The 25,493-nt window shown below is 37.3% G+C and overlaps 1 protein-coding gene across 1 annotated transcript in view; it reads right to left on the reverse strand.

The window, feature by feature from the left end:
* The window catches only part of STK39 (serine/threonine kinase 39), a 79,671-nt gene that overhangs the window by 30,890 nt on the left and 23,288 nt on the right, over positions 1 to 25,493 (reverse strand). Inside the window, exons 6-13 of the mRNA XM_041473175.1 lie at positions 24,123 to 24,232; positions 23,923 to 24,024; positions 23,606 to 23,739; positions 20,296 to 20,344; positions 20,123 to 20,188; positions 5,890 to 6,012; positions 5,734 to 5,766; positions 3,715 to 3,782 (exon numbers count right to left, since the gene is read on the reverse strand). Of these exons, the coding sequence (XP_041329109.1) occupies positions 3,715 to 3,782; positions 5,734 to 5,766; positions 5,890 to 6,012; positions 20,123 to 20,188; positions 20,296 to 20,344; positions 23,606 to 23,739; positions 23,923 to 24,024; positions 24,123 to 24,232 (685 nt within the window). The remainder of the gene's footprint in view (positions 1 to 3,714; positions 3,783 to 5,733; positions 5,767 to 5,889; positions 6,013 to 20,122; positions 20,189 to 20,295; positions 20,345 to 23,605; positions 23,740 to 23,922; positions 24,025 to 24,122; positions 24,233 to 25,493) is intronic.

Raw genomic sequence — 25,493 nt, forward strand, 5'->3', positions numbered from 1 at the left:
TTCTTCCATAGGCTTAATGCATCAAGTGTGCAGGAACTGTATTAAATTAGGTCCTGGGACATACCAAATTACTGTCAATAAATTATCTTCCTGTCATAGGAGCTAATTTAACCATCTTAGATTGCTTCAGATAATTTGTAATTCTTTACTATTAACCATTAACAAGTCTCCTAATTTAACATGAAATATCTCTGTTATTAATCCAAGTAGTCAAACCTCTAATAGTGACCTTCCTAAATCTGTAACAGCTTGGTGGTTAGACTGTAAATTTCAAATCCAGGGTGGTAATTCCTCCCCACTTGCTTTCCCTGGTGCTGTGAACAGTCCTGTTGCAGGACTAAATCACAGACAATTGCCTTGGCCTCTCTTTGTGGAGCTCCTGCCAGGGTCTGCTGCTGAGACATGCTGTGTTCACAGCCTTACTGGACACAAATTTGGATTACAGATTTCATTCCTCCCTACTCTCAAATACCACTTCCTCTTGAGGGTGAGGATACAGAAGACACAGAAGAATGCATCAGCATTTCAAAGTGACAATTGCTCAGGCTGGGTCAGAGTTGCACACTGTGGTAACAGATCCAGCCAGTGACAACAAGTATTTTCAGCTCACTGAAAAATTCAAGCACGGTCTCTTAACTACATTTGAGCTTTAAAACACTAATGGCCCGTATTAAGCATTTAATACTAGAGCCTTTCAAGAGCTTTGCATGGAATTACCTAGAACAGCCTGCTGATAATTTCCCTTTTGGGGCAATGTACTCCAAGACACAATACAGAAAAAATAGAAAAAAAAATTGGAAATTGCTGTCTCCAGCCAATGAAGTAACCCTGACAGTAGAGAACTGTTTTGACAAATTAGCTCACTGAAAAGTCTATGAAAACAGAAAGGTATTAAATACAAGGTAATGACAGATAAATCAGTCTGGATGGTTTTTCCTTTTCTTGAGTAGGAGAGTTAAATACCACCATTTGTATAAAGAGTACCATGGAATTCTTCAAAGATTATTTCAGACTGTGAGATGTGTTTCTGATCCCCAACAAGGCATTTGCAGTAAACAAAGGATGGAGTTAATTTAGCACACCCTACTGAATTACTCAATGAGTCCAACCCTGCTGTGACTGGGAAAAGAATAAAAGAACCTGACCATCCAGGTAAAGAATTACTTAAGTGCATTGATTCTTCTGCCAGAATTCCTCTTTCATGAAAGCAGTTTTTAATTTTTATGGGTACTATTAACCTTGTTCTGAAACATACTGCTAGGAAAAAAAATTCAAGTTAACATCTAAAATATGATAGGCTGTCATAGTGTAGCCTCATTGTAGAAGAGGAAAAAAGAACAAAGCAGAGAAGCACTTTCTTTCTGCCCACCTCTTGTTCCTTTTTAAGGTTGCCCATCTCCTTACTCTTTGCCCTGTCCCAAATCCCCAGGCACTACTCTTTAAATCTTATGATCCACAATCCCAAGCCTTTCTGCTCCTAAATTGTTTCTGCTCAAAAAGCTCTAAATTATTGCATCAACTTCCAGACAAAGTCTCAACAGTGAAAAGGGTCAACAGTGAACAGGAAGCACAACTCAAGTGCTACCAAAGGTACCTTGCTAAAGATAATATATATAGACAGCCAGTGGCTGTCTGAGCTTTGGTGAATGTTCCGTAAGCAAAATAACTCTTGCCTTTACATTAGTAAATATAAAGGAATTCTAAATATTGTCTCTGAATCTATGCTGCTGGGTGGAGATATAGGCAGCTTGTAGCCCTCACGGTCAAATCAGCCCTTCACAAAGTGCCAAACAAAAGAAAAGTGTGTTACTTACTGCAGCCCACACCCCTACATTCCCCCCAAACACACACACACTCTGACCCTACTCACATGCTCAGGCTGCCAGCAGAAGCAAAGCCTGTGCCAAGATTTATAACTCTGCCCCCCTGCTACCACTGCGACCAGACACAGCCAGAGCTCACATGGGACAGAGGTCTGCACCACAGAGCATTCTTCCCTCAAAAGCAGGACAGTTAAACTAACAAAACTCTGCAAAATTACACATCAGATTTTTGTTTTTTTCAATGCTGCCAACAGTGTTCCCAGGCTCAAGAGCATATCTGCTCTTCAAGACTGTTTTTTTCTGTTTAAGGGAAACTTTCTGATTCCTAAAACAGAAATTCTTGTTCTTTCCCTTCCTACCAATAACCACCTATATGTTCATAAATATAAGAAATTAACCTCATTACTACAAACTTGCTTTTAGGGAAGGTAGGGAGAAGGAATTTTTTCAAGCCATGAATTAAAGAGGATCCTTAAAAAGAACAGAAGTTCATTGTGCAAGTAAGAGCTTGGAAACTCAAGTCTCTTAGGATCAGTCCTCCTTCACTTGTGGCTTTGTGCAGCAAACTGAACACATAATTCCTGATGTTTCACTGTACTTGCAGGTCTAAAACGCTTGCCCTCTGAATATGCCAACACTGCAAATAACTGGGTAAGAAGCTAATCACTCTCTGGGATTCATGATAATTTATAGATACCCAAAGCACCTCACTGGTACATCCACACAGCAGTACAAATTGGTCTGTTTGTAAATGGTTTCATCTACCTGCCAGCAGAGAGATGGAAAAGAATATTGATAGCATAACTAGGCAGTTATGTAAATTGGACTACTAAAATTATTCCAAATAATCTCTAAGTCTTTCCTATCCCCACAATAAAATTCATTAATCCTCTCTTTTGTATACAACCTTTGACAGCCATGCATTTTTTTTTTTTTTTTGCAGCTGCCACTAGAAAAGTAGTCAAAGAAAAGGGAAGAAAAAAGATTTTGAAAGTTGGCACTCATTCAGTATAATTTTTTTTTTTCTGATTACAAACAGTGGAACCAGGACACTAACAATTTTTGATGCTACTGTTTTAAAGCTATTTGTTAAGCATAAATCTGCTATTTGTTTCTAACATACTGGTTGTAATTTTCTAATTATTTCTGACTTCTCATGTTTTTGTTAGCATTAAAAATGGTAACACTTAACTTTTCTCCATAGCAATAATTAGATAGATAGATAGATAGATAGATATCACATAGATATCCTGTCAACACAAACTGGATGTAAGCAAGTTTTAAAGTGAGTGGTAATAAGCTTTTTAAGAAAAAACATTAAAAAAGCTATCATACACATAAAAAACTATCAAAGTTTCATATGAAGAAATCATTTTATCCAAGCACTAGACTGCATAATTAAGCAATTCAATTTTAATTAAAGGTAATCTGACTAATTTCAACTAAGTAAAAATTTAAGTCAGACAACATATTTGTATCCATTTTCTAAAATACCCATCTCTTCTCCACAGTGGCTGATCAAACTTGTCAGTGAAAAACATTTTGAGTAGGCAACTTGTAATACAGCTATGGTTTATTTCTGTCAGAGGCTGACTGCTGAAGTGTGAAAGAAACTCATTAAAAACTTCTCACTGTGATTCTGCATTATATAGAAAAACAGAGAGAAAAAACTTAATGAAGGGTACACTTAGCCTGAAGACACATTCATATTCTGCTTTTCATTTTACACTATTTCAGTAAGCAATTAAAAGACAGCAATTAGTCACAGAAACACTATTCATACTGGTCATACTGGGAGATTATACACTTCAGCACTGATTTTATGTTAATATTATGAAAATAATGAGGGAGATCAAGATAATACAGCTAAATAAATAGAAGGATCTTTTACCTTAATCTTAAGACAAGATTCACCGCACATGGAACTTCACTGTATTCCTCGCTAACAGCAGACTGAGACTATTAGAGAAAAACAGCAAAAAGTCTTGTAAAGGATGTCAAAGGAAAAAACAAATCACAAAAAACTGTCCATGCTAACAGTTTGAAGTTAGCACAGAATATTTAACACATTCTCTAACTCTCAGAAACCCTTTAAACACTTTCAGTACACAGCCTATAATATAGCTGATCCCAGTAAAATTCCCATATTTCAGTTCATAGAAACAAGGAATAAACAAGGCCTGCATTAAAGCACTGAGTGCAGGAGCTTATAATCCACCTTGCACCAAAGCAACAATTACCTATCGAATAATATGCACACAGTAATAATTCCAAACTGCTACTCACATTATTTTTGTGTAACAGTTTTGGTTGTTAAGGGATTCTTACATCTACCCATATGCAAGGAACTAGCAGCACATCAAAGCAGGTATCAAGCTCAGAGTATGTCTTCCACAGATAAAAATCAGGAACACTGACATCTTTCACCTTATCACTCCTCCCTCACACTGTGATATCCTCCCAGCTCTCAACTAAAATCTGTATGAAGTCTCAAGCAAAAGTGTATCCTACATACAGAATGCACTAGGCTCCTCTAACCTACTATGATTTTATACCAAACTTGGCATATTTTCACCAGTCACAGAAGAGCCTGTTCAGAAGTTACAAAGGGTTCAGAAGCCCTCCCAAAATAAAGACTTGCATTACAAATTTCATTTGACTTTTTTTAACAGTTTTTCATATCAAAGCTATTTTTAAAAAAGTTACGCAAGATCTGTATTTTATTATCTGTGTATTTTCAGCAAACATAATTGAATTTTTGGAAAATTCTTTTCACAATCACTAAAATGAGAACGGTGTTTTTCCTGCTTCAATTAAATTCCTTCCATTCATACAAGCTACTATTATTTCTGCATCTTCAACAGACATGTTATGCCAGTATATAAGAATGTGGATCCCAAAGACCCAAGAGGCACACACCAACAGTGACAAAATGCACTAGTCTCAGTTCCAAGTTATCTGCTAGAGCATTTCAGGAAACAAAAATCAAAAATCAACAGAAGACTTCAAGCAAAGGGTTTTTCCTCGTTCATAAACTAAGCAACTTTTTTATTATGAGTTACCTGTATAAACCAGGTCACAAGTAGTAGAACTCTCAACATTTAAGACAGTAAGACTGTGTGGTGAAAGTCCTTTTTTTGTACCCTGCTTACATAAAGTATCTGAGATGCTGAAGAGCTGTGTAAATTAGGCTTGCAATGGAGACATTGGGTCATCACAGGAGCTAACAGGACTAAATCTGGCAGGAAGCTGCTAGGTTTTTAGAAGATTTCTCTGACACCAACGAAAATCAGAGAATCTAAAACTGCAGGTGAAGTGGCAAGGGTCATCCACCCCACGAACAGACATTTTTAAAGACAATTTAGCCTGTAAGCCATAATCCTATTAAACAATTTATTATAGCAGCAATGCTTCCCACACTTAGCACAGGCCATGAAATCATATATAGCATTTTATTATTCTGAATTTTTTAATATGCTTCAGTACCGAACTATTTTACTGTGTATGGAAGGAAATATTTTAATTATAAGCTACATGTCATGATATAGATACTAAGAAGAAAAAATTATTTGGAGATGTTCTGGCTACTCCTTCATTACCCTTACAGACAGCAATTAGTGTGATCTAGTTACAAAGATTCATTAAAAACAGTCATATTACCTATCTTAATCAATTTTCCTGGGCACAAACATAACGTGACTTTTAAATTCCCATCCATCTTATCCACTGTGTGCTGAAGTTCATTGTTACAGGCACAATGGCATAACAGCTCTATCCTCACAAGCACTTGCCATACAAGGCTGCAGAACAATACTCCCACCTCAATTCACATTTTTAACAGTAGACACGAAAAAGAAATCCCTTTACTCAAATGCTTGGAAGAAAAAAAAATTGATAAAGACATTTTTACCTCTGCGTTCTCCTCCTCTTTCAGTCTTCGTGACTGGAAAATAAATGCAATGAGATATGAGCTATGCAGCTTTATGCAACAAAGATCCATAAATACTAACAATTAACATAAAGACAGAATGTCTTTTAGAGTATAAATGTCTTGGCACAAAAATACCTTTTCCTGAGAAATAGCAGCTTTGCCTTCCTCACTCTTCTCATCCATTTCATCATCACTCCACTCCCAGTCCCCATCTTCTGTTTTATGGAGGTGACCACTGGAACCTGGCACTCGTCTGACCTACCAAAATATAGTTTACTATTACACAGACATCTTCAGTCTTTATTGGTGTTCTGGTTAATCAGCAATTATTTGCAATTTTTATTCTGTGCGCTCTCATAAATTTGCTGCAGGAGCCACTAACATGTTCTAACAGTATCTGACCTCCTTAAGCCAGTTGTGTTTCGATGCCTTGCATCATATGAGCAGTGATCAACCCGGCTCTACACTCTGTTGGTTGGTAGCAGTGATGGAAAACACACAACAGGGAAAAAAGCTAAATACAAAAATCTGACTAGAAAAATTACCATGTTTTTCAGCATAATGAAACTTTAAAGAAAGAGTAAACTGGTATTAGCCCTGCTCTAAATCCCTGTGGTTTGCTGCAAACCATAATGTGTAGAGAGATGCAGCATGGAACAAATTCCAGCTGCTTCTAAATCCCATCAGGTACCATAACAGCAAGATGCATGACATGAAAATAGTTTAGGATACTTCAAGTCTGAGACCATGAGCCTCCAAGGAAACTGTGATTCAGGCATTAATGCAATTTTTCCAAAGCAGATTTTCATAGAGAGCTGGTCACTTAGGTTATTCCTGTACTGGGTTTAGGCCACACATAACTTGGAGCTGGCTGGCCTGACACAACAAGAGCATGAGTGATAGGAGCCTTCTTCCAAAACATTGTCCATACACAAACAGGTATCTTGATGTCTGTCAGGACTCTTTTCCATTCTTCACTTCCCAAACAACCACCTGCTCCTCTCCCTTCCCCTTTGCATATATAAGACTAAACCAGAGAAGAGGGTGATTTTTTCAGACCGCACCACACTTCCGCATTTTCTTCAGTCATTACGATATTCCCCCCTTATATTTCTTCCCTGTACAGCTGAATTAGAGTGCCCTACTCAGTTTCTCCATATTTTGTTCTCATTTCTATCTGAGAAGAGGGGAAACCTATGCAGACACTGAGGGAATATCCTACTCCATCTCTTGATGGACAAATTCTGCACTATTTTCCCTGTTTCCCATACCAAGCTCCTATTGGACCAATTTTAGCCTAGCTACCTCATTTGTTTTTGGGAGGGAAGACCAGGCAGATATCAAAGCAAGCAGCAGCACAGCAATTCTTTCCTCAGCTGCAATCAGCCCAGGCACAATCAGTGGGCTCTTACTGTCTATAGCATCAGGGATCAGCACACACACAATGTAATCTAGCAGGAAATTTGCCTGCTGCTTGTGGATGTAATTTATTATCCTTCAAGGAGACTGAGGTAGGTTTTTGTTTAACAGCACAGGCATCTTCCAAATGCCTCTACACAAACCTAGCAGAGGACATCATCCACAGCTAAAACCATGCTTTCCCAGCACAATAGGATATATTGGTTTACAGATACATTCAAACACTGCATTGTGCACTAATCAGTATCTTCTTCTTCTGTTTCCATTTTCAGTTGTTTTGAAGACTTATTCTAAACAGAATTATTTTAATGGGGCTTAATGATGCTCGCATCATTTGCAGAGAGGAGCGCATTTCAAGTTTTTAAATAGACTGCCTTTTAATAAAAAATAAACAAATGGCTCAAGTACAAAGCAAAATACCATGTTAAATTAAATTATTTTCTTGAGAGGTTTCTGAAAGCAGGAAAACAAGTTTACTGGTACTCTATTTCAATCAGATTGATTCCCACCAACACACATGTTCACAGGAAAGAAATTATAATTGCAGCTAGAGCAAATTACCCAACCTATTCAACTTTCAAAAACGTGAAATTGTTGTCTAGAACATTTTTTTAATTGTTGTGTGTGCTTAGCACTTGCAACGCTTGGTGAACTAATTTGCACAATTTTTAGACTAACAAGCCTGGCTTTGATCACTCAGTTCTGGTTAAAGCCACAACAAATCAGTCACATATGGAGGGCATATACCCTACCTAGGTGAAGGAAAGAGCGCGAGTGGCAAACACCATGTCTGCAAATAAATTGTCTCTTTGTTCATAGCAAACATCTCACTCTAGTATCAGATATTGGATGGAAATATACATAATTTATATAACATATTACATTTCTGTTCTGGCTATCATTTGAGATACTAGTAGCAGACTGATACCACAGGCAGCATGCTTGTGTTTCACTCCAATAATAACAGCACTGAGGCAACTGAGAATATTCTACATATTTCTCCTGATACCCTGCTACAGGTCTTCTATTTTACAGTCAGAAATAAAGCAGAAAACAAAGGAAGCTACAAGGGCACAAAGCAAATCCAGGACAGTGCATGGAACCTAAACAAACTTCTTGTGCATCTAGAAAAATAAGAAGTTGGTTACATTGCATGCAGTAGCCGTACAAATGTAATTTCCCCATCAGCTTCAGTCAAAATACACAACATCGATAATTCCTTATGCTGGAATTGTATATCTCACAGGAAGTATTTCAAAGGGAAAGAAAAACAAATTAAAACATGCTCAATTCTAATTTGGACTTTCCTGATTAAAAATCTAAAGGATTCTTCCAAATAAGAACTAAACTGAATATTAGCTACATAACTGTAGCTAATAAAGAAAACAATGAAAGTTCAGTTTTACAAGACAAATTAACTCATATTAGATAACATATTTCACATAAGTCAGAAGACACAGAGAATAAAAAATTACTTTGAATGACTGGCAGTTAAACTACAGCCAACACAAAAGCAGTTCAGAACATTGTAATGTACAACCAAAAGCTGTTTCTAGGAGGAAAAGCTTAATAAGTGACTGTCAATATCACCACAGCTGTGGAAGAAAGACATGAACCTCAGTTAAAGTAGAGAATGTTGGACAAATCAGTGAGTGAAAAAAACATGACCACCACAGAATATTAAGCATTATATTAGTAGTAGTAGTATTGTTGTATATGTTGTTCCCGGTTAAAGCTTATTGCAGAATTCAATAGTCACAAAGATTTAAGCATAAATTAAGCTGCTGACAGAACTCTTTGTCCCCACCTTTTTAAAGTAGGATACAGATAATTTAACATTCCCTGCCAATAACACCATGCACTAGCTTTCCAGGAGAATGTGTGTTAACAGATGAACAGGGCAATTGTAAATCCCACCCAGTGAAGGTCAGGCCTAATCAGCCTGACAGAGACAGAACTCATCAGCAGAATGCAGAAGCTGCCACATTTCCCAAGGCTTGATGAAGAAGACTACAAGGTAGAGAAACAAAACATAAGTTGTTGTCTTCTAGGCATGATGTGCTTGCTATATGTAGATGTTAGAGACTGGGGAAAGAAGAATCTATTATTCATTACTGATTCTTTAGCTGCTGCAATCTCTTTACAAGTTTATTTTTATAAAGAGACAGCAAAGGGAATGAACACTTTCTGAACACTAACAATTTTCTACTTCCTTATTCACAACTGCTCAAAACAGAAAAGAACTGGGCCCACTTACAGATGATTTTATTTCAGTGTCTACATTTAATAAAAAAATAAAAAGCATACACTGCAGGATACCAGTGCATACACATAAAGCATTACTGCATTTCATACATGGTACAACACATGATCTTAGACTACATTACAAATCCAGTCTATCAGTAAGAGCAATATTATACATCTACTGTATTTTTCCTCCTTCTGCAGGGAGATGACTGAACTAGTAATAGTTCTGAAATATTTAAGGTATTCATATTGAAGCTCTGGCAACTGAATATTTGCCATGGAGTCCTGGAGAGATTTAAACCAGCATTTTTAAACTTTGTTCCACAGAAAGAGTTTGGTGACCTGAAAGCATGGGAAGTAAGATGCATTTGTGTAAGTAAAACTGATGGCACTAATAAGCATTAGTGTAGAGTATCACCGAAGGTGCCTTGCCACCCTCCATAAACAGGTAACAGAGAGCCCAAATTTAATTTGTTCCTGAATTCCTGGAGAGTAGCAAATGTGTAGATTCCACACATTTAAAGCACATCTGCAGAAGTCTTTATGGAACCCTGACACTGCTTCCTATTAATTTCTAACTAGAGAACAGTCAGTGCTGTTGTCCAGTTTTTCCATTTGTGTATATCTACAGAGGGCAAGCCATATTTTTTATTTGAAATTTTTAAACACATATCCTTCCAGAAATACTGCAGCTGGAGATAAAGTGGTCTTTTACCACTGATTGTCTTTTATTTTACCAGAGGTACATATCCTAGTACAGTAGTGAAGATATACCAAATCCCACAGAGCAGTAATGACAAGGTGGTTATTTAAAAACCTCACCTTTTTCATTTTCTGCAGTCTGTCCTCACAAAAGCCTATATTTTATTTTCAGGCAGAAAAAAAGAAAGGCCTGTCAGCTGATGCTGTATACCTTCACCTCACACTGATTCTTAGAGGAGACTGGACTCCCACTGCTACACAGATCCCAGAAGGTCTTATAGAAAAAATATACTCTTCAAAGTATGAATATTTACTTGGTAATTGATAAAGAGAGGGTTTTTGCATAGCCAGTGCTCTCCTCTTTTTTTTTTTTTTTAATATCAAGTTTCAAGAGCTTCACTTCTCATACAACTTCATAAGAAGTATTTATAAAAGCAGTTCCATGCTAGTTATTTTATGGAAAGAACAGTGATGAGGAATAGGACATTGCTGAATAGTTTTGGGTTTAGCACCACACTTTGCTCCGTGTATTTTTCTCTCAAAAGAAATACCTAGACCAGTTCCTTCCATACACAGCTTAAGCTTTTAGAGCAAGCAGATTTTATAATTTTTACCTTTCACCATCTTGCAAACCTTTCCTGAATGTTTCCTAAGACAAAAAAACAAATTTTCATCTCTACCCCTATGCATTTTTATTTTTTTATTTCAGTGCAACAAAAAAACCAGCCTATCATTGTGTATTCAATTGTGGCACAAGTGTTTGCTTAAAACGGTTAGAGCTTTAATCACAGCTTAGCTCCTGAGGTTAATGGCAAGAAGTCACTTTCTACAATATATATTAAAGTAAAAGAACACTGTTCTTTTTGCATAAGAACACTTACATTGTAACCACATTTTTGTAAAAAAAAACCAAAACCCAAACCACAAAAACCCTGAGGTTCAACACAGAACATGAATTCCCACATGTTCACATCATCCTTTGTGGAAGAGTTGAAGCACTATCTCAGGAGAAGACCAGTCTCATAGATCATGTGAACATCCTAACCCCTTCACTGCTGGCTATTCTTAAACTCCTCTGAATTCATTATATTGTGAAGTCTTATTTTTATTCTGTTGGAAGCCAAAAAACTTCTGCAAGCCTGAATGTGTTTTATGCAATTCCAACCCTTTGTTTTTCTCACCACAATTTATGCAGGCTATCGTTATTAATGGGAGGTACCACTGCCTTTGTAAAAAACCACTCTGGCAATCTGCTTTGTAGAACTCAAAAAGTGATAAGATATCACAGCAATTTGGTTTTAATGTCCCCTCCTCTTAAACCAGTCTGAATGCTGCAAATATCATAATGGAAAAAAACCTTAGTCTTTTGTTTTTCTCCAACTTGGGGAAAAAGTTAGTATTTGCAGTGCTTCATACTCATATGCAGAAACTATTGGAATACTCCCTCCTAGAGGAGTCAGTTACACTGGCAGCTTAAAGTCAAGAAATACAATATCATTATCTCTTTCTTCAGGAAAGAACAATGAATACAGGAGACTGATAATTCTGCATTGAATGGGATTTCTTCAGCTTTCTACTGGATCTGGAAGAGCATCCTTTTTAAGGGATAAAAGAGCAGAAGTCAACAAAAGCCAGATCTCTGGTTAAAAAAAAAAAAAGACCATTTGCTTTAAATATTTATGGAACTGGTTTGTTTTTATAAGCCAAACAGTATCATGGTTACATGATGACAAGTGTGACACCCAAGGGCATGGCCATCAGTTGAGAAGACTGCCATGAAATCATACCTATGCTCCCAATTTAGAAATGGAATACAGTGCAGCTGTCAGTGAGAGGAAAACTAAGCCATTATTAGCTGAAGAGAGATGGGATGAGGGAGCACATTCCTGCACCTCTAGAGGAAATGATGAGAAAAGTACCAGTGAATCAGTGTACCAAGTCCTCACCTGCTCTGGGAGATTCTTTGTCCAACACCCTCCCCCTTTCCACTCTTCACCAATTCTTCTATTACTGGGACAATGTTGCTCAGAGACAGCAAAATGTAGTAGCTCAAAGTAAGACATTATTTTGTTACCAAAACATCTTGTTTACAAGTGCAGGTATTCCCTGAACTCCTAATTCTGCTTTCCTTAAACATGAGGTTTTACCTAAATACTGCAAAATACTTATTATCTCTGCTTTCAGCCCGAGTCCAAAATTGGAATCTGATTTTGCTTTGAGAAATTGCGGTTTTGCTGAAATTCCAGTCACATGGGAAATGTGAAATTTAGTAACTCAGTATGATTTTTGCTTTTCAGACATTATTTCTCCATTTATTAGTTCCACTATGTAAACTTCACTATTGAATGTTATTAGCTGCAAATAATTCTTTCACTCACATTTTAACAATAGTCCTTTCAGGCATGAACATGTACCTGCGCTCAGGAGGATGTTTTCAATTAAAAGTGCAGAGGAGACACATTGTTCTACAAAAGTGTCACTCTGCCTTGAACACAAGGAATCCCAAATGGCTGACAGGCATGACCTGATGGCTAATTCACACATGAAGAGTGAGGCTCTTTCCTATCCTCTTTCTTTTCCCTGCCTGTTTCTCTCCACCCTTCCGATCAAATTAAGGTGCATAGGCCAAGGGTACCTGGCAAGAATCAAAGAAAGCAAATCAAAGATACAGCAAATTGGTGAAGTAACTTAGTACTCTGAAAGATGATGAAGACAGATCCAGATCTTTAGAGCTTTCTTTCCTGGCTGCTCAGATGAATGCACATCATGATGGTGAATTGTGGTATTCACATACTCTCTGAAAAGAGAGAGACATAATTCTCTCTCCCAGGATTTTTCCTGGTGAAGGCAGCAAGAAAGCTCAGAGAGAGAAGAGAAAACAATTCTTATCTCTACTTGCTGCTCTTGTTGTTTGGCACATGTGGAATGTGTTATGGAGATTGTTTACCAAAAGGGATTTGTTAAATGGACTCTGGTGATGGTTGTTTTGACTGATTGACCAATTAGGTCAAAGCTGTGTCGTGACTGACTGAAAGGGTCATGGGTTTTTCTTTAATACAGTTTAGTATAGTATAGTATGTAGTGCAATATAATACTGTATAGCTTAATAAAGCATTTGTTCAGCCTTCTGAATCAGAGTCATTGCACATTATTCTCACGTTGGGGGCTCCCTGCATCAATAGTGAATCACTGCTAGAAGACTTTCCACTAGAGGGATCACTACAGCCACCTTGATAATCATCATTTTCCAATTCCACCATGCTTTTCTATCATCCAAGCTGTTTATTTTCTTAAAATAACCAGAGGTGAAAGGAAAGAAGACAGATACAGCCTCATGTCAAGTGTTCATTATTCAGTATTAAAAAACTCATTATAAGGTGGGTTTCACTGTCAGCATTAGAGACACAGTAAAGAATATTTAGGAAAACAGTACATTACTATAGAATTCAAATAAGAAATTACTATGACTTTCACTTACTTTCCAACTCAGAGGCTTGAATTTCAAGGTGAAATTCTAATTTTTACCTTTTTCTCTTTTCTCCAAGGTTTCCAATTGCTTATGTACATAAGAGAAATTACTGTAATACACATTCTCCATTCCACACAGATTTTAAAGAGACCTGAATTTATTCAAGGTTTCTCTCCAATATTAAGGTGATCAAATTTAAACTTGCATGTAGTTCTCCAAAAAAAAGTCATAAATTAACATGAAAATGATTAACAGAGTTCTGCAATTTTTATAAAACCCGATTTTCTAAAACCCCCAGTGTGTCTATTTTAGTCAGATATCAAGAAGCAGCATGCATTCAAACCAGCCTAGAGCATTAAAATCCCAGAGCTGGAGGGAGATCTCCAGCCTGTGAGTGCAGACCCAGCTCAGGCATGATGGGTCCTGCCAGCTGCATGGCACTGGATGTGGCTGCCCTCTGCTGCCAGTAAATCCCACACTGCTGGCATGTGCATTCCTGACACTCCCTTTCTCTTCCCATATTGCCTGACTTTACCTTTAGCTGCAGATGAATTGTTTGAATAACCTTCTCAAGAAGCTGTTTTTCAGAGCTAAACAGAACTATTACTGCTCCAGACCTTCTTTCTGCTCTGCTGGCCTTAATCTACTTGTTCTGGTTAAAGAACAAGTACTTTACTTGTTCTTTAAGTTTTCAGCTCCAGACACAATTTTAACTCCTTGAGACAAGAGCACTTTTCAGCTAAATTAAGTCCCCTATAGTATTACTGGGTAACACCATCTCAAGTATGTCCTTGAGATGTCCTTGTCACCTGTACTTCCCTTGCAGCTCTCCTCAGGAACTTCCAAGAATATCACCAGTATCAAGCACAAGTGTAGGGGGAAAAGGAGTGTCAAAACAAATGACACACACAATTTTTTTTGCTACTGTACTTGTAAAAGCTTTACAGGGTCTAACCAGGAAAACATGTTGACTTTACACTTCCTTCAGATTCTTGAGCTTGGCCTCTTTTTCTTTTTAATTCCTCCCCCCCTTTTTTTTTCTTTTCTTTTTAAACTATGAGGGCTAAATATTTAATTTCTCCATATAAAAGCAAAAATTCTCACATACCTATTCCATCAGTCTTTAAGCAAATGGTAACAGGTGGGAATGCTGCTCCTGAGCCACCTGGCTTTTAGAGAATCCTCTTTGTAATTCATCCACCTGCATAACTTTCCTGACAAACTTCCCAAAAATATACAAAATCACAAGTAACACACACTTCCACATCCTCCCAAAATTTCTTGTTACCTTTATGAACAAAGACAGGCAGAAAGTTTCCAGAAAGGAAACCCCATGACAGTAAGGTGACCCAAGCTAGCCATCTGATGCTGCCTGCATTGACACAATATTGATTTGGCCTATAAACTGGGAAAATTATTAAATACAAACTAATTCCATTGAGACACTTTCACTTAGGGAGCCATTCCAAATCCAAGAGAAGCAATCTGGTATTGGATGCCATGCGAGTGAAATGTTTGAGGTTTCATTTCTCAGAAAGTAAACAGGCAAAACCAGCACCTTGCTGCACATTTTCAGCAACCGAAAACCAAATCCTTACAAAACAGAGCAATAAAATAGGATTATCTTCTGCTTATTTACAAGGCTTAATCCCTGATCAAAGACTACCACCAGCTTCATACACACCCAGACTTCCTTTATCCTGTCTTGATTCTTTAATCACAACTCCTTCAACAGCACTTTTAAGAAAATCCTCCTCCAGTCCTGCAAGTTTCAACAGCTTTGATAAATTCCAAACACTTAGAACTACTGATCTAAGCAGAGAAGTACTCAATACACACAACCTTCTGTCAGTCCATGTTCAAGATGTTTTTGAGCAAGTCAACAGGTCATGAACACAACATTAGCTAAGGAGCAGTTCAATGCAGAGACATTGAGACACGGACTCACTGCAAAAATGAATTCTGAAGTGGAACCACGATGGCCCACGGACTGGAACATACCTTCCAATAGGGAACAGGGCTACTTTGCAACAACTAAGATGAATCATGTACAAGCTTTTAAACTCTGGCATAATAAGTAATCCAAGTTATTTTAGATATGCATATGGCTATCTAAAGTACAAAGGCATTCAACTAAGCCATGGTTTGTTTCAAAGCTCATTTCATTATGTAACAATTAGATCCATTTGAAAAGGCACAAAATCCAACCTCACAAGCAACCCCACAGACTGTAAAAGCACCCTATGAAAGAAAAGATGGACAAACTCATAGATTGCATGAAGTTCCTTGCATCTAATGGCACAACTACACGGTAGCAAAAACACTAAACTGTCTTCTTCCTTTACATGAAATGTTAAAACAAAGCTGGTGCAACTACATGTGTCTGCCCCTTAAAACACATTCCAATTCTACTACCCACTAATGCAGGCACTGCTTTCTTATTTGAATTGCTGTCAAATTTACATTGGACACTTGGAATAAGTGTTTTTATTAAATTTCCCTTCCAACAACTTGTTGAAAATAAAAATATTACCTGACATGGTGTGAGTGGCAATTTCTCCTTTTTTTAGTAATATTCAACCATATAAATTCAGTTCCACTATTTTTTTTAAATTTGTAACAGTGTTCTGGATAACCTGAACGATTAATTCTCTGCAATGGAGGGCCCTCCCTCACACAAAGCCTTGCCAAACACATATTTATATTTCAGCTACTGCCTTCCAGAAAAAGTGCTCCAGTGTAGCTCATGTCCATTCCCTTTATACATCAAGATTATTTAAATGAGATTTTCTTAGACTGTAAAGAAAAGTTAATATACAATTATATTAATAATCTGAGCTCAGGTTCATGTTGCTCTCTGCTTTTCAATTCAGCTGGAGTCCAGCTGTATTAACATACATCACTGGTCAGATGTATCTATCAGATTAAATCCATTACTGAAGCAAGGAAGGGCTGCACATGTATGTCTTGCTGAGGTGCAATCATGCTGTTATAGCTGCCCAAGAAATCTGGGATATAATGATATTTTTCTCATTAAATGCAGAGGATTGATGATATCTTATGTAATGAAATATGACCATTACCTTAAAATAGCTGTACTGAGGAGCTAGAATTACAACCCATCCATAAGGGCATTTTTAGTGAAGTATAATAAAAACTGGTATCACTCACACTAATCATCTCTTCATACTGTCATAGGTTTTTCCCACTAACACAAAACTCTCAGCTCTAAAAAAAGTTTCTATTACAAGCAACTATTACAAGTTTTCTCCTAAAAGTTTCTATTACAAGCACAATGCGATACCACCATTCCAAAAATAGAAATCAAGCCAAATTATTCATCAGATTTTTTTTTTTATTAGCAGCACTTCAGACAGCAATAAAATTAAATGCAAATACATGTTTTTCCCTTTTTACTTTGGAGAAGTGGTTGTCATGCAGGAGATTTTAAAAATAAAAAAAATAGGATTATAAAACCATAAAATTGACCGAGGGTCTTTGGGCATACAGAATACTTAGAGTTATAATTAATTTTTTAGTGTGACAAGACTTGAAAATTGACTGTGGAACTCTAAAAGCTGTTTCAAATTTCAAATTGCTCTCTTCCAATGCAGCAATCCTAATCACAAAAGAAACAACTTAGTGTTCAGTTCAAAATTAAAACTGCTTCAGCACGTTAATAAATCGTATATGCAAACTCTTGGTGGGCCGTTTTATGCCAGCAGTGCACACAGCCCTCATCCAAGCAGGACAGGGCAGGCTGCTCTCCCATCACACCATCTAACCAGGCACAGGCACGGGATGTCAGGACTCCTACATTTATATCAATGACAAAAGCATGGCTTCAGAGCATGTCCCTGCTTACCCAACCATACTGAGCTTGGACCATTCCTCCCAGCCTTTTCTCCAGCTCTTCTTGACAGCACCAGTGCTCTCACAGGTGAGCAGGCCCATTTATGAAACCCAGAATTGCCAGTAAGAAGTCGAATGGTGTAACACCCATTCCTGTGGATCAGTACCAATCTGTATCCAACCAGGTCCTGCACAAGAAGAGGCAGGACATGCTCCTCCAGGGTAAGTGGTTCAGCATTATCCTTAATTACTAGGCTAGGGCAAGGAAGAAGTACATAATTTTAATTCAGCAGAATTAAAAGCAATGGAACAGGGGAAACTTGTGCATAAACATGTCGCTTACAATTCCAATGTTACATAGTATTTTAAACACACAGTGAAAATGTTGCTCAATTATCAAATTGGAGTTTAAAGCAGGACACATCTTTAAGCACCAAATGTTTTTCTCACACATACAAGACCTGTATATTTGCTTTCAGGATTTCACAAACAGACCCAAACTCATATTTAGAAAAAGACAGATGCCAAGTATAAGCTATAAAGGCAGAAGCAAAACGTGGGAACACTATGTCAAGAGAGAAGAATTTAAAGTTAAAACTAAACTGAGGCTGGAGTTCTGGGCAACAAGGCAAAGCAATTATACATGTGGTAAATGGAAGAAAAATTAGATTACCGCAGGGCAGATCTGACATCTGTACTAGCAGTGGTGCTACAGATCATTAGTCATAGGCATTTTACAGCAAGCGCCACAGAAGATAATTTAAGCAGTGATGACACCAGCTCCTTCCTATCTATTGCCCTAGTAATATTAGTTTTTCAATTACAGGGGTTATTTCTTCCAAGAGCAACCTCTTAGACATTTTACATGTTAATGTTTAAGCAAACAAACTCAACTTACACAAGCTTTTTAAACAAAACCCCAGAGTTTTATTATTAAAGTACATTTATATTTTATGGTGTTTTAAAACAGCAGCTACATGCACAGTTCTAACAAGTGAATTAAACTTTAAATCCCCAATGAATTTTAATATTGTGTCCTTTTGAAATATAAATAATTTAGCATTTTCAGTAGCTAAAACCCAAATATTTCTCCTATTCATGATGTAATTAAAGACATATTAATTGGTTTCCACCGCTTTGATTTCATAAGATTCACACCTCTTTCAAATTAGAAATAATTGTCAAAGAAGCAATTCAGAAAATTATTTCTGGTGATGCACAGCAGGCTATCCTGCATTTCCTTCGCAATTCCAAGTGCTGTGTTACCCAAAGAAATATAAAGTATACGTGCGCGCATGCATGCGCTCCCAGGCAGTCTCTGAAGCTGACCCGGGGATGCAGCTGGGAGGAGGCACGGCTCTGTCACTCTGGCTGCTACCAGCACGTGTCTGGATCCCTCCGAAGCAGCGGACGGGCTTTCTGCAGCTGGATCACGGTTTGTGCGGGCATTGCTGCCACCGCACGGCCAAACACTGAACTCCTCCTCCTCCTCCCTTGCAGGAGCGAACCTGCTCAGCGCGACGCCCCTGCCACAAACCCTCTCAGCAGCCCTTCCTGCTCCAGCCTCTCAGAGCCCACCACCGAGTTCCCAAAATTGCTTCCATACGAAGAAGATTCAAAGGAACTTGAAGCACTCAGATCTTGCTGTCTCTTTCAAATGTGAGCCACCAGCTGTGAGAACATTTGAGTGTTGTAGAACTATGCTAAACCAAAGATAACAGAAAATGGTGCAGGTGCTGGACAGGGTAGCTGCAGCCCAACTGACATGCAACAAAGGCTGAAACAGCTCCTTTCCTAAAATAGCCTCCTCAAAACATCTCCCCAGCAAAGCCTGCTTTTAGAAGGCTGGACTCAGCACACTACTGTGTCTGTCACCTGCAGAGGCTCAGCAGTCTCTGAGCAGGCACCTCATTCTGAAGAGACATGGTGAGTTAAGTCACAAGAGAAAGGGAAAAGGGAATTCAATAATTTTTCACACACAACAGGAGTCTACATTCATTCCTGTTTCTTAGCTCTTATGAACAGCAGTTTGCTTCATATTTAAATATTTTACAATACTTACCTGTTAGGAGTCACTATTTTTTTTATTCTGCTGCACATGACTTGGTAAGCTCATTTATACAAGTGCCAAAGGCACCAAAGAAATACAAGCGTATGCCATAGCTGTGGGTTTAACTCTGTCACCTGTGGAATAAAGCTCCACTGGTCTGAAAAACTCAGCAGCACTCTTCAGAGTGCAGTTTTGACCTGACTTTTTGGGAATAACATTTGAAATAACCCACAGAACCAGGCTGTTTCCAATAAATACAATTTAAAGTATCTTCACCTTTTCTCTAGGTGATCAATGAAGATATGAACTGTGCAGTTTATGAACCTATGTGTTTGCAGTCACCTTTTTTCCTCACAACTACCTCACCTGTAGCTTTCTAAGAGGAAGTGAGAAAAAAGTCATATCAAGTATGACAAACATCATGTATCATTTTGACAAGGTCAGAAAGGAAGTAAAAATGTTTCAGGGCTTCCTAGAGAAAACAAGGCTGCAGAAACCATTCATTCAACACTCACTATCTTTGAAGGACTACATAAAAGGTATGGCTCAGTAACTAAAAATGTAAGGCAACTGAGGGGTCCCTGCTTTATCTTCCACACCAGTCAAGAAAAATATGTGAATGCACTCACCTTTTTTGCTCTTTGTGCTATATTAGGTGTTCTAGTGAGAAGCTTTTCAATCAGGTATTCTCTATTCTGCAAAACCAACATTGGTGATGTTAAAAATCGATACAAGGAAAGAAACACATTTCACATAGATTTTAAGGCAGAGCAAAATTTACTCATAGGGTTAAACGTTTTACCTTGGCTTTCTGGAAAAATTTGCATTTTAAAAGTTCTGCTGCTGTGGGCCTGAAAGATCAATAATAAATTAGAACAGAAAACAAAGACCCCTCTCAGTGAATACAGTACAAGACGTTAGTTAAATGGTACGTCTCTAATACTTTTGAATTAGTACTGTATGAATGGGGAATGAATGATCATAGCTACTGAATTAATTCACACAAACTCACTTACCACACATGAAAAAAATTAAGCCTCTCTATGGCAAAAATACCAAAAAAGAGAGAAAAAAATCAGTCTCTTAAGCTGCCAATTTCCCCCCTTTTTTGTTCAACACAAATTCATTTAACATTAAAAAAAAAAAACAAATAAGAAAAAAAACAAACAAACAAACAAAAACAAAACCACAAAGGCAGGTATTGCTTTCTTCCCCAAATGACTCTATGAATACAACTAAAACTTTGCTCCACATCAATAAAAGCATAATTACATTTTCCATACAGCAGCATCAGTACCTCCTATTGGCATCCTTTTACCTCATTGATGTCAGCAGATATTCTCAAGAAACTATACTGACACTATTAACAAAGAGTCATTAGGATGATCTTTCAATCAAACAGACAAATACAAACCAAAACAACAGCTGTAAGGTAAAAACTGACACACTTCATTCATTTCACTTGCAGTTCTGTTTAAGTTTGTTTCAGCATTTCCAAGACAGAAACACCATCTCACAGCTATCAAAGTGATTCCAACAACAGGTTTTGTCTCCCTAGATTCAGGGATCCAAAAAGCCACTTATCTAGCCAAAGCCAGACTCTGGTACTGAAGCAGACTCTGAAGAGAAAGTGAAGCATCTCTTGGGATGAGATTAAATCCTCCATCATTTCCAGCAGGAGCCCATACCACCATCCAGGACTAATTTTGACACAGCTAAATTTAGGGAAGTCAAAATCTTCAAGACCCATAATTTCTAAATAAACAGAAGCAACATCTGCTCTAGTTTTCCATTTGAATTCCAGCAAGAGATTGAATATAGAAAAAATTAGGTAAAACATTGAGAAATCTTCCATTTGGAAAATTTCAGTCTCAAGAAAACCTCAAAAATCTGACCTAGTTTATTTCTTTGAGGACAGATCTGTAAAGTAAGTGAGCAAAAGAGTAGTAGTAAATAGTCTGTATGTATATATCAGTTCATACTTGCAAGGAATGATGAAACAACTTGATATTAACAAAAAATTCAATTTAGACAGACAGTAGGTTCCATAGAGCACGTAGTTTTCTTTACCTCCAAAGCACCAAGCTCTAAAATAAAGCAGTTCCAATCAGTAGTCCTGTGGAGACCACCAGACTTGGTAGTAATTAATACATGTATCTTGGATGAGCAAAAAGGAAGGGAATACTATTTAAAAGAAAAACCAGCTTCTGCGCCAAAGTTTTAAGTTCTCAAAGTACAGTACCATCACATCTCATAACAGCGCTATGCGCACTTAAAAGCTACATTTTAGTAAAGTTGTATCCAAACTAGTGCTCTCCATTCCTCTACCATTAATTACGCCAGACGCTTCTGAACTGGTCTGGACATGCTTTCTGGCCCTGTTTTTCCACACAAGCTGCAACAATGAATTGCAGCTGTGGACTGTGAGCAGCATCCTTGGCACTGGGGAGAGAGAAACACCCACAGAGATCCCAGAAAGAAAAACATCATAGACTGAGACAGTAGCAGTGCAATGCCAGTCCTAGAATTTGCCACAAAGAGCAAGGACTTCTCCCACAACTGACATAATGGCTGCTGGAGGGATCTCCATGCAAAATTACATCCTGGATTCTAAGAAATATGATGACCCCCCACTATAAAAACAATTGATCTATACCTGTTTCTATCTGAACATCTATTTGCTGGTCTAATTGTTCCATTCAAGGCAATCTTGAGTATGAAGGTATTGCACGTGTTTTAATAAATGTATAAATTTAAATAAGTACCTTAAACACTTACATGCATTTACTACATGTCAGATAACTCAACATTATGTATTCAAGGAGACAAGGAAAAATCATTTTATTTACTTCTCATTACTTGATACCACTTTAATCTTGCCCTGAAAATTACTAGATACAGGAAACTAAAAGAAGATGGATTATGAAGAGCTTGATTATCCATTATTATTATTATTATTCCTATCTGTAAGCAGCTAAACTGCAGTACTAAGCTTGAAGCATCAGGACTTGCTACTAAGACCATTAAGGGTAAGGGGTTTGAGAATCTGAAAGCAGTACACAAATGATCATTGAGTGAAAAAAATGTTTTCAAGTATTTCAAGAATAAAGAGGTAGCCACAATCTTTGTTGTTAATTATACTTGTTCTCTAGTATTCCTACTGTCACCTTTTCAATGTGACTCCCTACAACCATATCCTGGACTCGAGATAACATTACATCAGGAAGTACACACCATAAATGACACACACAATCAGGATTGCTCTCTCAGAACAATCTTTCCCCAAAAAGAGTAGCTCTGAAACTCTAGAAAACAGTGATATACTAAACACCTTAGGAAATAATGCTAATTAGAATGTGCTTCCTACAGTTCTTCAGCAAAAAAAAAAAAAAAAAAAGCCTCCAAAAATGAGTCTGCATAAAAATGAATAAATAAACTAATCATTCAGGGAACATGGGATCTCAACAATGGTTTTGAAATAAATGTTTAATACTTTCATCGCCTTGGCTGTTTAAAAAACACAGCAAGAAAGAACAAACAACAAAGACACCATGACATGCAGTTCCCTACATAAACATAAGGAAAATTCAACAAACTTGGACTCCCTAACTTTACAGTAAAAAAAAAAAATACATCTTAGTAAGCAATTTTCTCTGGATATACCCCAGTTAAAAACAACACTAAGTTTATGTCACACAATAAGAAAAATCAACATAAAATTATTCATTTTTAATTTCTTTTAAAGACCAAGAGAATTATATATTTGGTTACCAACTGTTCTGCTGCTCAATCTGAACAGTCTTGCTAGACTTGTGCACAGTATCAAGATTTATATCTTATTCAGATGAGAAATGAAGATGTAGAACAAGGACTCTTATTTGATCAACGTTTAATTCAATACTGTGTTTAAATATAAATACATTAGGTTAACAATCAGAAGAAGTAAACTTAAGGAACAGTAAAAAGGCAATTTCTTCTCCCCAGACAGAGGTGACTGAAGGGCTGCTACTTACAAAATTCAAACCATACACTTAAAGATTATATCACTGTAACTTAAAGTAGTCCACATATTTTCAAAAATAATTATATTTTGCATGGCAGTAGTGACCTACCTTTTGGAAGGATCTTTTTGAAGGCATAATGAGATTAGTTTTCTAAAGGATTTGCCATACTTTTTCATCATCTCCTTGTCTTCTACACCTGTCTCTAAAGTGGGAGGGTCATTTTGAAGCGTTAGCATTAACACCTAAAATAAACCCAAAAATGAGGTGTCATAAGCAAAACCAATTTGAAATGTAGAAATTAAAAGAGAAAAAATACTCCACAGAATACATCTATTTAGATACTCTGAGTTGCTATTGAATAGTACTAACTATCTAGCAGCATTAATAATAGCTAACAGCATTAACAATTACAAAGTGATTGTTACTTTCATAGGAGGGTATTTGTGATAAGGTGCTGCTCCTGTTGCTAACTCAATGGCTGTAATCCCAAAACTCCACATATCGGCCTTGAAGTCATAACCTCGCACCTGAAACAGAAGCAGAAGGGAAAACCAAGGTGGTAATGTCTCAAGTTCCAAAATTAAAAGACAAAATGTTTCAAATTTTTGATTAGCATTAGAAATACCTGCTCCATTACTTCAGGGGCCATCCAACAGGGAGTACCAACAAATGTTTTCCTTACTTTGTTACGAGTTACATCACCTCCAGTTGCTAAAAATGCACTAACACCGAAATCTGGGAAAGAGGAGAAAAGTTGAAATCTGTTAAACTGCCAGTAACAAAGCAAAAGTTTTACATTTTAGAAATAAAGTCAGTTCCTGAAGGAATGCTTATAGAAATTCTCCATTGCAAATCTGACCTTGGCTCCACAGCATGCTGTTCATAAAATGCTATGGAATAGAAGGTGTAGTTTTATCAGGGAAATCCACACTAAAACATCCTCAAGTTTAACCACCCAGTATGTGTCTTCCTGGATAAAGTTGCAAAGGACTCCAGTACATCTGTCACCTAAGGTTTTCAAATATTCAATTTGTGCCAAGGTTTGCATCTGCTCTTGTTCAAAGACAAGGAGCTTCTTCTGCATAGCAACTAAATATGAATGTGATTTGAACAAGAGAGAATACTATAAGTAATTTCAATTCTTACAGGAATTTGACAAACTAAAGACAACCAGAAAAGCCATCACTAATATGTACTTAATAGTATACCAGGACATGAATAGCTTTTTCAAACTTTGAAATAGAAAAAAGAAAAAAAACAGGCTCAGTGTTCTGTTAACCCATTACTACATCAATGACAGCTCTATGGGAGAGGCAGGCATGTAAGTGGATGAAAGAACAGGTTCCCAATGTATGTAGAAATACTATCAATTTTGAATGGAGCTATATGAAGAGTATTTTCAACTGTACTATTTACAATCCAGTTATACTGAAATTTCACTACAGACTTCAATTTATTCCCTATTGCTTTCCTGTTGTTACCTGATTTTAAGGTTGAAAAGAAAGCACCTCCAGTAATTACAGAAAAATGTAGTTTTATCACTATTTGACACTGGCATATTAAAGCCCTTAAAATATATGTTGACATGGTACTTTGAAAGCACTCTTTATGTAAAAATTACAACGTCTGTCTATAGCCATTTGTATTACTGAGGGCTCTCAGTGCCCAGTCAACCACTATCAACTGTGGAAGGCCTGGCAGTGTGCTGGGGAAAGGGGCAGGTATCACCACCTGCTCCCATTGTTTTCCAGATAATCTGATACTAGCCTGAGGAATGGGATATGAGCCTTGCTCTTAGGAGACCAAATAATTCACTTCTTACAGACTGCAGCTCAAGAAGCACATCAGTGCAGAGGATGTTTAAGATGCTAAACTGTATCCAACAGGTACCACTGCCAGAGAAATGGCAGATATGTCAAAAATAATTCTCAATGAGATTTATCTCTTGCATCTCAATGACTAGTAAATTTATAGTCAAAGTCCTTATGAAGGACAG

This window comes from Pyrgilauda ruficollis, unplaced genomic scaffold, assembly GCF_017590135.1.
Source record: "Pyrgilauda ruficollis isolate IOZ18807 unplaced genomic scaffold, ASM1759013v1 scaffold3, whole genome shotgun sequence".
In the NCBI taxonomy this organism is placed as follows: Eukaryota; Metazoa; Chordata; class Aves; order Passeriformes; family Passeridae; genus Pyrgilauda; species Pyrgilauda ruficollis.